The sequence below is a fragment of the Malaya genurostris genome, chromosome 2 (assembly GCF_030247185.1).
Source record: "Malaya genurostris strain Urasoe2022 chromosome 2, Malgen_1.1, whole genome shotgun sequence".
NCBI classification, from domain to species: Eukaryota; Metazoa; Arthropoda; class Insecta; order Diptera; family Culicidae; genus Malaya; species Malaya genurostris.
The window spans coordinates 18915805-18927983 of NC_080571.1; the positions used below are offsets into that span (position 1 = coordinate 18915805).

At 37.6% G+C, this 12179-nt stretch overlaps 1 protein-coding gene across 1 annotated transcript; it reads right to left on the reverse strand.

Moving 5' to 3' along the window:
* Positions 1-1711: 1711 nt before the first annotated feature.
* Positions 1712-3253, reverse strand: LOC131432284 (dihydroorotate dehydrogenase (quinone), mitochondrial). The gene is made up of 3 exons (XM_058598470.1): positions 3059-3253; positions 2590-2996; positions 1712-2529 (listed from the first exon to the last, which is right to left on the reverse strand). Exons 1-3 carry the CDS (start codon positions 3080-3082, stop codon positions 1776-1778), a joined length of 1185 nt encoding a protein of 394 aa, XP_058454453.1. The 5' UTR covers positions 3083-3253; the 3' UTR covers positions 1712-1775.
* Positions 3254-12179: the final 8926 nt, after the last annotated feature.

Genomic DNA, 12179 nt, shown 5'->3' on the forward strand with positions numbered 1-12179 from the left:
TCTCAAGGTTACGTGTCACAATATCAATATCGTCAGCGAAGCCAAACAGTTGTACGGACTTTCGGAAGATCGTGCCACTCGTGTCGATCCTCGCTCTTCGAATCACACCTTCCAAGGCAATATTGAACAAGATGCAAGAGAGTCCATTACCTTACCGTAGCCCTTTCCGAGATTCGAAGGGACTCGAGAGCGTCCCAGATACTCGGACGTAGCACATCACTCTATCCATCGTTGCTTTCACCAATCTTATAAACTTTCATATGTTTTATTTTATTTTCTAATATAATTCTTTTGTTCAAGTCAAGAATCCTATTTATTTATCTCTATTACTTTTAGGCTATCAAGTTACAAAACCTTCAAAGTTAAAAAATTTAGTTGAAAATCACAATTCTTTTTGCTTTGCAGCGTTTGAATAGATTTTTTAAATAAAATATCCAGACTACTTATATCTGGAGAATTCACTGCGTCAACTCACGTAAGTTGTATGTGAAGATTCTGTACGTTTTAAGGGATGTTCGTAAAACAGTCATTTTTGTCAGGTAAAATATTATGTAATCGTTTGGGAAGTTAATTTTTTCTTACATTGTTTTCATAAGCGGAAGACATCAATTCAATCGCTGATTACATGCGAGAATCAACGGACCACTTTGAAGTACCTTCAAAAACCTATCCACTTTCATAGGCCTTGGGAGTCATCAGATAAAACAACTCCCAAAAAAAAAATCTATACCTGTTTTAAGCGATCCCAGCGTTTTACGTCTGCTACGACAACTATCCTTATGACGATGCTTACAACAACACCGATAGCAGCAATTGCGATACTGTGACATATAATCTTGAGAAGATACAAAATATACAACGGACTGAAAGCCGAAGGTGCATCGAACTGGCTATAAATAAGTCGAAAACGGTATACATGAGAGGAAGAGGAAAAGGAGTCTAAGAGACCAAGTACGAAACATCAATGTTGATATATAATAATTCGGTAAACAATCAATGAACAGAGATGTCTATCTCCTCTGTGTGACGAAGAGCAAGCAAAATTTCTCCCCTCGCACTGACAACTTCAACGAGAGCTCTACTCTTTCACATTTATATACCACTGTTGTGTAAGTGTGCACGCATCATGAGTGCGATTTTCTTTTACCTCTTCCACTGAATCGCACCTAAGTGCTAGAGCATTAGCTAGTAAATTCTCTGAGATGGATGCAAATACTTTCACAGAGGTGTACACGCCGGTGAGCACTCTGCTGTATGGTTTTCGTAGATGAAGCGTGGACACGCAAAATCAGCAAAATAAAACAATTTATCGTAAAATTTTCGGTTTTCCTTGCAAATTTTTCATAGCAAGACCAGATCTACTCTCTATTAATTGAAGTTCACAGAAGTGTTCGCTCACAATCACGCGCCAGTGGTCACTTGGGTGTATTTAGACGAGAGCGCGTGTGAGCGATTCATGCGAAGAGAATGTGTTTCACTCGCGCCAGCTGCTTTAACCACAAGCACACACTCAAATGCTGTCTATTCGACACTGAAAAGAAGTGCGCTTTCCTCTTTGTGCGGTGCTTCGTTTTTTTCATCCTCGGTGTGGCAGAAATCTGACTCTAGCGTTTATCACTCTGGTGAAATGCCATCTCTGTCAATGAATATAAAATTCGTAAACGGAAAATATTTCAATCGGATCACATTTTTAGAAAACAACAAACAATTCGAAACCGTCTCTCATTTTAAAATATATATATTTCATAACTTGTACATTTCATTGCGGTTCGACACTACAAAAATCTATCCACCTCCTTCCCAACGGCCTGTTGGACACTTTCGTAGCCATTGTCCCGAAGGAGCTGTTCCAGTTCCCGCTTGACCCGAATTGCGATCGGTGGCCCGTGGTAAATGAATGCCGTGTACAGCTGAATGGCACTGGCACCGGCCAGGATTTTTTCGTACGCATCGCGTCCACTGAAAATTCCACCGACGCCGATTATTGGAATTTTCCCGCCGGTCCATTTGTAAACCTTCGCTACTAGTTGGGTCGATTTTTGGTTCAGTGGCACTCCACTTAACCCACCCAACTGTCCGGCATTGATACTCTTCAAACTGGGCTGTCGCTCGATAGTGGTATTAGATATAATAAGGCCATCCACGGCATATTCTTTACATTCTACTACTGATATCACCTCCTGGACGTCTTCATCAGACAAATCCGGTGCTAGTTTGACAAGAATCGGTCGTCGATCCGATTCAGGCAACGAACTCCGAGCCTTTAGTACTTCGCTTAGCAGCACATGGAGCGTGCTCTTATTTTGCATTGTCCTCAAACCGGGAGTATTTGGACTACTTATGTTTATGACCAGATAGTCAGCCAGACTGCTAAACTTTCTAACACCCTTAACATAATCACGAATTGCATCTTTTGACAATTTGTTTTTCCCTAAGTTTATACCCAGCATAACACCATCGCCACAATCTTTGCGAGCCTTCTTCAGTCGCTCGTACACAACTTTATGACCGTCACTGTTAAACCCATATCTGAATATAAATAACTCTTCATCATGTTTCCGTTACGCCATCCGTATTATAAATACCTACCTATTAACAATTGCCTTGTCTTCGTTTAGCCGAAACACTCGTGGTCGGGGATTGCCTGGCTGCGGTTTTGGCGTAACGGAACCGACCTCCACAAAACCAAACCCAAGTCGGCTTAGTCCGCATACAGCCTCGCCTTGTTTGTCAAAGCCGGCTGCGATTCCGACCGGGTTGCTTAGGGTCATATCGAGCAGTTTAGTGCGAAGTATTCCCGGATCCTGGAAACCGGGTCGAATCAAGCCTAGTTTTACACTAAAAATTGCTAACCGGTGTGCCGTTTCCGGTGGAATTAAGCGTACCACAGGCATAAATACTTGATCGTAGAATTTTTCGTTGGCTCTACACAAGCAGACTGCACTGAATGTAGCTACTCCGAGACTAGTTATTTTGATCAACGACCGGAACTTGTTCTGAAAGTGAATGTTTTTGTTATCACTGAAATACCGGCGACATGAGTTTATGGCTATTATACCGTTGGCACCCGACTTGGATTCATTTTCAGCTATTCGTGCACTTTTCAAACTTATAGAAAATATAATAATTGAAAAAAAGAACTTTAATCAAGATAATATCCTACTGATAATAAATTTGCCGAAATTATCATGTTTTTGTTTACGGTAATGTACTCAAAAGAAAAACTAGAAGATTGATTGGCATTCTCCGCATTCTCACATGGACGGATGAAATATTTCACCGTGTAGATAACCGCAACATCATGTAACCGTTACATGTACGCCACCGTAAACATATCTAATATTCTATACTTTTTACCCAATATAGAAGTGGAAATATTTACGTAACGATAAAACTTAATATGCTAACTCTAAAATTCAGACAAAATATAACATGCCATGCAAATCAATTGAAAGAAAATCTTATTCAACACTATTCAACCGACGATTTTCATTAGAGCAAAAGAGCGACTACTGACGGCTGCTATTTTGATGCGCACAAGTTTGACAGCAATGACAAGTTCTCAGTAGTCATTGTTGATAATTATCAAATACTACAATATGACAGAAGAGTCAAAAAGGTAATGGAGCTGTCATTTGCTTAGATTGAACCGTTTTGAGTTCTTTAGCTAGATAACCTTTGTGCCTTTCTCATTTAAAAAGCAATAGCTGTGAAAATTGACTTTGGAATCGGGATCCGGTGTGTGTATGTAAATGATAGGTCTAGTAGTTTCATACAAAGTTCCTAAATTTCATTTTATTCCGAGCTCCGTTTCCGGAGTTACAGAGTGGTTAGTGTAAAATATTCGAATTCAAACTATTTACACAGAATAACAGACAGGACACTCAAATTAGATTCTTCAATAATTTTAACGGTCATTTCGAATATTCCTTTATTTGGGACAGTACTCACATGTGTCATAATGGCGCCACGTTACCCTATCAAAAACATCCTGTCTGTCATCTAGACTGTGTTTATTTTTTTCATTTACCAACAGAGCTGCCATTCATACAGAATTACCTGTAATGTATTGATTTGTATACGTCCATGCTAATTTCATGCAGGATACAGATTTAATACATATTGCCAAAACTACACACTTAAATTTTTTAGCTGAGTCTCGGCAAAAAAATGCCGAGATTCGCACAGCCGATTAATCAGCAATCATCTCGGCAAAAATAAAATAACTGAGCGTCTCGACACCCTGAAATTTGACAAACGTCAAATATTGCCGAAATCGTCAGCATAAGATTTACTGTTTGCTCAGTGAAACGTTCACTGAATATTCGGCAATCCAATAAAACAAAAAAATGAAAAAAATAAATTACCGAATCATCAGTAATTAAAAATCTAGTCAATTATTTTGTTTGTAATTTCTCTACATTATAAACACGCTATTCAGGATCAAAAATTCATTTTATTAACACTTAAAGGAGGCTTACAAATTTGTTGCCAGTAGTTCTTAAAGCCTCTACCTGAAACCATGTAGCATAAAAAAGCGGCGTTTCTAGATGCGGCTACCTTGAGTCGAGCTGGAAATATGAAAATAAAAATATATATTGATTTTTGGCTTACAAAAATGTTCAATATTTAATGATGCATATACGATATTGTTCAAAAAATAAACTTACTTTGATCTATTGAATTATTCCATGCATTGGATTATTTTTTCGCATATCCCCCAAAGTTTTGTCTCGAGGACGCTTTTAGCCCCGTGTTGGGTGTTTTTCCCTTATAATCGCGAGTGCTCTGATAAAGTCGCTTTTTATAAAGCGAAACATGTCACTATATTTATTCAATATTTTTACTTGCAAGTTTTTCCACGCTTCTTCGAAGATTATTCATTTTTTCACTCGAACGCGGCAATAAATGACAGCTGTCGTGCTGAATCTCGGCAACAGCTAGCACATATTCCGAAACCTCGGCAAACGTCTCTGCTGATGTCGGCATATCTGTTGTTTACTGATAAATTCAGCAAGCAATTATGCCAAATTCCGGCAAAGTAAAGCCACAGACTAACAGACATGACAGTATGAGTAAATTCTTTTAAAAATAATTTTTCGTGATGCACTAGTTCCACCTATATTGTACTGCGCGAACTATTTACTATCTGTATACCCCTTGTGTTATGTACACGTTTTTTTACTAGTTGGTTTCCCCTCGTTTGTCAACACCGATCAGCTGCTTGCAGGGATGCCTGATTTCATCAAAATATTTGAGAATGAATCGACACAATAAATTATTGGATTATTATCTACATTTAACTTTTTCGCGAAGATAACCATTTATTTGACTCAACGTTGTTCATCAAGACAATTTTTTATTGTGTTGGTAGTTTTCACCCGAAATTAAGTGGCGGCACACCAGAAGCAAGTAAATATTGTAACAAAACGGGTTCGATTTTGTATTCCGTTGGAGGATGAGAAGTAGGCACAATTATGTATATAGTTTTGGCAATATGTATTAAATCTGTATCCTGCAAGAAATTCGCATGGACGTAAACAAATCAAAACATTACCGGTAATTCTGTATGAATGGCAACTCTGTTGGTAAATGAAAAAATAAACACAATCTAGATGACAGACAGGATGTTGTTGATAGGGTAACGTGGCGCCATCATGACACATGTGAGTACTGTCCCAAATAAAGGAATATTCGAAATGACCGTTAAAATTATTGAAGAATCTAATTTGAGTGTCCTGTCTGTTAGTCTGTGGTAAAGCATTTTACCGAAATATCAGTGAATACATTTAACGAAGTTCAGGAACATGCGTATTGATTACTGAGCAATCAGCAAATTTACGTGTTGCTGATCAGTTTCGGCATTTTATTATGCCGAGCTCAAGAAATGGTTTTAAGTGTGTATACACATAATTGTGCCTAGTTCTCATCCTCCAACGCAATACAAAATCGAACCCGTTTTGTTACAATATTTACTTGCTTCTGGTCTACCGCCACTTAATTTCGGGTGAAAACTACCAACACAATAAAAAATAGTCTAGATGAACAACGTTGAGTCAAATAAATGGTTGCCTTCCAACATCGCGAAAAAGTTAAATATATTATCAACGTAATCCAATAATTTATTGTGACGATTCATTTTCAAATATTTTGATGAAATCAGGCATCCCTGCAAGCAGCTGATCGGTGTTGACAAACGAGGGGAAACCAACTAGTAAAAAAAAAAATTTACTTAATACAAGGGGTGTACAGATAGTAAATAGTTCGCGCAGTACAATATAGGTGGAACTAGTGCATCACGAAAAATTATTTTTATAAGAATTAACTCATACTGTCATGTCTGTTAGTCTGTGCTATTTATTCACTTTCTGATCAATTTTTACAAACAGAGGTTGAAATGCACGGCTTTTTGGTTTTATACAAACAAATACAAAAGGCGGGTGGGTAATATCACGACATAACTGGAGGATGTGAATACGAATAAAATTGACATGCTTTGTTTACACTTCCGAATATAGAATATCGTTCGTATTAGATGTTTGTGTGAATTTGGCAACTTTTCGCTTCCAGAATTTTAACGGTGCATCTATACAAAAGCACGATTTGTTGACGATGAACATATTCCACCATACAATTGCATAACATGTATCAAATGAGAGTGAAAAAAATACAACAAATAATGTTATAGTAGTTTTTTGAGACACACTCAGTAGCATGCAGGTTCTGAATTTGGACATGAATTGAGAAACTGAATTTAGGAATTAAATTATGAAACCGAATTCAGGAATTAAATTCTGGTTCAGAAGTCAATTCCAAAATTCAGATTCAGAGTTAAGATCTAATATTTAGTTCTAGAATACAGATGTCCCTAATTTTGCTCCAGAATACTGAATTGTTGAAATCCTAAATTAGGATACTGGATTCGGATTTCGGAAATTTATAATGGACCATCAGAATCAGAAATAAATGGCTCAAATTCCCCTAGTTATTTAGAAATCGTGCTACTTGAGCCAATTAGTTTTGATTCTGACAGTTCCAGAATCCAATCCCAAATTTATCTCCTGAATCAAGATCCAGTAGCTAGAAGCTGAATGCGATTACTGATAATATGTTGTTGCTACTGTTTGAAGGCAACACGGACCACGCAAATGGTCTGTTGTTGGTGGAAAGTCCTCACCACGACGTCCAGTCTCTGTAACGAACAAGAAGAAATGAAGTTTTACGTAAATTTTCATTACAGAATTTCGGTAAAAGTAAATTTGCATTACAGAGTACGGTAAAAACCATACTGTCCGTATGGTAAAATTGTATCACTTGTCCACTTGCTGCCTACACCAATCGTCCGAGGGTAATTTTTGGTGGACTCGACGAATTGTGCAGTGTTTTGGAAGGCGCTCATAATTCCGGTCAGCCAGAACATTTGACCCTTTTTTCATAGAATAAAACCATAGCCACAACAGATTTGAATTTTCTTCATTCGTTTTTGTGAATTTGCGTCGTTTTTTAGAATCCGAAAATCCAGAATTTTAACCGAAGGAAAACAAACAAACAAAAAATTACCAACAATCAGTTCCCATTATCCATTTGGTTTGAAGTTTACGGTAGTTGTTTGACAGTTCAGCAATTACCGAACGATCGATAATCAATTTAATTACCAAACGTTCAGCTGTTGAAAATTCGGTAAAAAATTACCGAATTCTACGAAATTTTCTAAGTGTGTATATTATACAAAAGTGATAAAATAACTAAATTTAAGTTCATTTATTTCAACTGAAAAGTCAGTGAAATCAAAGCGCAACAATTAGTAACTTTAACTAGTGTTCGTTCACTTCGATCTATTTTTTGAAATTGGAATTACTACGAAATTGTTTGTCAAGAAATTGACAGGAACGCACAAGTAAAATATTTGTTATTTTTATCATAATATTGATTGAATCAAACTGATCCACTGGGAAATGATCATGTTTTGTATTTTCAAGCAGCAATATTTGCTATATCTAACCTAATTTTCTTTTGTCACTATTTCAATAAAATCAATCGTTGTGTGAACCCCAAATTTTATTATCTATACAAATTTTGTCTCTGCTTGTGGAATGATCACAGACTAACAGACATGACAGTATGAGTAAATTCATATAAAAATAATTTTTCGTGATGCACTAGTTCCACCTATATTGCACTGCGCGAACTATTTACTATCTGTACACCCCTTGTGTTATGTACAAGTTTTTTTACTAGTTGGTTTTCCCTCGTTTGTCAACATCGATCAGCCACAGATCAGCTGCTTGCTGGTGTGCATTTTATAACTATTAATCGGAAACGGAATCACCCAGAGCGGTACACTTCTTACCTGTAAGGTTGTTCGTGGTGAAATGTCCAAAGCAATTCTGTTACAGCTCGCTTGACCTGGTGCAATGATGTCTACCGCAATTTGTCATGGCATACTATACATTAGTTATTATAAACTCGTTTGCACCCACACATCCACCCTCTTCTCAAAAAAAAATGTAATACTAGTTCTCTTAGCTTTACTTCTAATAAATCAAAATAAAAACAAATAAAATAATCTTATAGGTCGATATACGAGAACTTATGTCAGAGAAGGAATAACGTTTCAGTGTAATCATACAGTTTCACTCAAGTTTTCAGATTTTTCGCAATGCACAGATTTTTTTTTAACCTTTGGCATCCCTGGGTGTATCGAGTGGTATATCGCTCGGATCCACGATGTAGAATTAACACTGCACACTTCGAAAAAATCCTGTGATTTTATATTTTATCAAATGCACATAAATGGAGCAATTTTACGTGCAAGAACATTCAATATTATAGCTAAAATTCCATGACATGAAATTCATTGAAATAAAAAGAAGGTTATGATTGCGACCGCTGTGACTTGAACTGAGAATAATCGGATTACAAAGTACGTCCATTGATCGACTGAGCAACAGAAGAACACATCTGTATTCATACAGTCTAACCCGCTAGCCGAATGCACACTACAATCAAACTAGTAAAATTCATGCACTACAATCAAACTAGTAAAATATTAAGCCATTATTTGGAGGCCGCAGAACAAGCCCAAACCAAACGATTTCTTGGTCCATCGTCTAACAGAAGGCCTCCAAGCCCTTGGTGGGACAAAGAGTGCTCAGGTGCTAAACACGCGAAAAAAAATGCTTTCAAAACGTTTTTAAAACGAGGATGAGGAACTCTTCAGAACTTTGAAAAATTCTTGTTTTAGAAACCAAGTACAAGAACATACTTCGAGCCAAGAAATGCAGCTATTGGAGACATTTTGTCGAAGGTTTGTCAATACGACCAGTCGAATGAGGAATCGTTACGTAGGACATGAGAGTGAGGAATACTCGAACAGATGGATATTTGATTTTGCTTCTGTCCGCTCCTCTATAATTGTTACGTAAATGACATTGACAGCTAACCCCATGTACACTAAGACAACTGCAAAAACCATTGCAAGATACCTTAGATCACTTGTCCGTTTGGGCTGTTCATCTGGGTATCGAATTCTCTGCGGAAAAAACGGAGCTGGTCGTATTTTCAAAAAAGCATGATCCCGCGCAGCTTCAGCTTCATATGATGGGAAGAATGATCCAACAGGTTTTGACTTTCAAATACCTCGGAGTGTGGTTTGATTCCAAATGCACGTTGGGAGGACACATTAGGTATCTGATAACAAAATGCCAACAAAAAGTAAATTTTCTTCGAAAAAAAAAACAGGATTTTGGTGGGGTGCTCATCCGCAAGATCTAATAAAATTGTATCAAACAACGATACTTTCAGTGATGGAATATGGATGCGTTTGTTTTCGTTCCCCTGCAAACTCTCATATTATCAAACTTGAGCGAATTCAGTACCGTTGTTTGCGAATTGCCTTAGGCTGGATGCATTCGACACATACAATGAGTCTTGAAGTTCTGGCAGGAGTTCTTCCATTGAAAGATCGTTTTTAGGAGCTTTCATCGCGACTGCTAATAGCATGTGAGGTACTGAATCCCTTAGTTATTAATAACTTCGAAAGGCTAGTTGAGTTTCAATCTCAAACAAGATTCATGACAGTATATTTTATCCATATGTTACAGGAAATCGACTCTTCAAGATATATTCCTATCCGTCACAGCCTCCTAAATGTCACTGACTCAACTTAATTTTTCGACACATCCATGCAGCGTGGAATTCCGGAACACTTACGCTCGATGGAAATCCCAAAAATATGTTCAAGTAAGTTCAGTCCTATTGACTCTGAGAAAATGTTTTACACGGACGGATCGCGAATTGAAAAAGCGACAGGGTTTGGTATGTTCAACAATAATGTTTCGGCCTCATTTAGGCTTCAAGAACCTGCATCTGTTTATATAGCAGAGTTAGCAGCAGTTCATTATAGTTTGAGTGTAATCGTCACATTATCTCCAAACCATTATTTTCTTTTCACAGATAGTCTGAGTGCAATTGAAGCCATTCGCTCAAACGCTGCTGGCAAAAATGAATCATTTTTCTTGGGCAAAATAAAACAGTGTCTGAACGACATATTGAATAATAATTATCAAATTACTTTAGTTTTGGCTCCCGGTTTATTGTTTCATTCTAGGCAATGAAAGAGTTTGTCCAAACGTGGTGCTTTTGAGGGTGAAACTCATGAGAGACCAATTGCTTTCAACGAATTATATAGCGCGTCCCGCCAAAGAACACTTGCCAGCAAGCTTCTTGGGATATAGATTATCTGGGTCGGTGGATGCACTCAATTATTCCTAAAATATCGACAAAGGCATGGTTCAGGGGACTGAATGTGAGTAGGGACTTCATTCGTGTGATATCCAGACTCATGTCCAATCACTACACATCTCCTTCGAATTGGACTTTCCTAGACTAATCATTGTGCTTATGGCGAAGGTTATCGCGATATTGATCATGTCGTTTGGACATGCGTGGAGTATCGTGATGTCAGATCTCAACTAATAAATTTCTTGCGTACCCAAGGTAGACTATCCAATGTCCCAGTAATAGTAAATCGCTTGATAAAAACATACTAATATGATATTCGAAATGTATTACGTTTAAAGTACTATATATTGTGGATGCCACGGCGAAGAAAAACTTAAGCATATTGCCTATTAAATAAACGTACTTATGGAAAAAAAAATTAAGCCATTACAAATGAAATTTTCCAGGTCTTTATGAGTACACCTGTAAAATACAATTTTTTTTTGTGTGTGGTGTATCATGATGGCGAAGCGAAACTCCTACATTATTTGTTTGTACATTTTCTAAATCATTGTCAACATGTTTTCGAGTTCGATTTCACTACCTGAAGCATAACATGCTCAAATTGCACGGCGTTACTGAAATCGTTGACTCCTCGTCAGTCTGATCAACAGATGCGTCAAATGTCGTCTGATTCTCTGCATTGCTCGTACCGCTGACCCATCGGACATATTTTCCGTTATTCTCCATATATCTTGCTTTTAACACTTTTTTTTGTGGTCTGGAATTGCACGCAAAAATATGCGCGTAAGATTACTTACGAAGCAAATGTGCGCGATCTCAAAATCCGCTTTGCAATGCACGATTATTCAAATCCGCTTTTTTTTATTTGCACGGCCACGTTGCCTGCTTCCTTTTGTGCGCGACGTTTCCGGTCCGCTTATTTAAATTTAAATATTTGCGCGACCTTCCTGGTCCGCTCTGTGATGCGCGATTTCGAGAATCCGCCATTTTTATTAAAATTGCGCGACCTTCCTGGTCCGCTTATAATGCGCGACCATAGTGATCCGCTTTTTCATTCATTTCATTTTCTCTTCGGCCATTTTCGTTTCACAATTGAACGAGAAAATCTGCGTACCAGATAGTACGATTGTAGCCGAATATTGGTATGTATTTTGAGTTGCCCAATCGGACATATTTTCCGTCGTTTGCCATATTACTTTAGTTTAACGCCTTTTTGTGGTCTGGAATTATACACAAAAATATATGCGTGAGATAACTTATAACTGAAATGTACGCGATCTAACGATCCGCTTTACGATGCGCGATTATTGAAAATCCGCTCATTAATTTTCTTTTTTTTTTTCATTTGCACGGCCACGTTGCTTGCTCCGTTTATGCGCGACGTTTTCGGTTCGCTCGTTTATATTTAAATATTTGCGCGACCTTCCAGATCC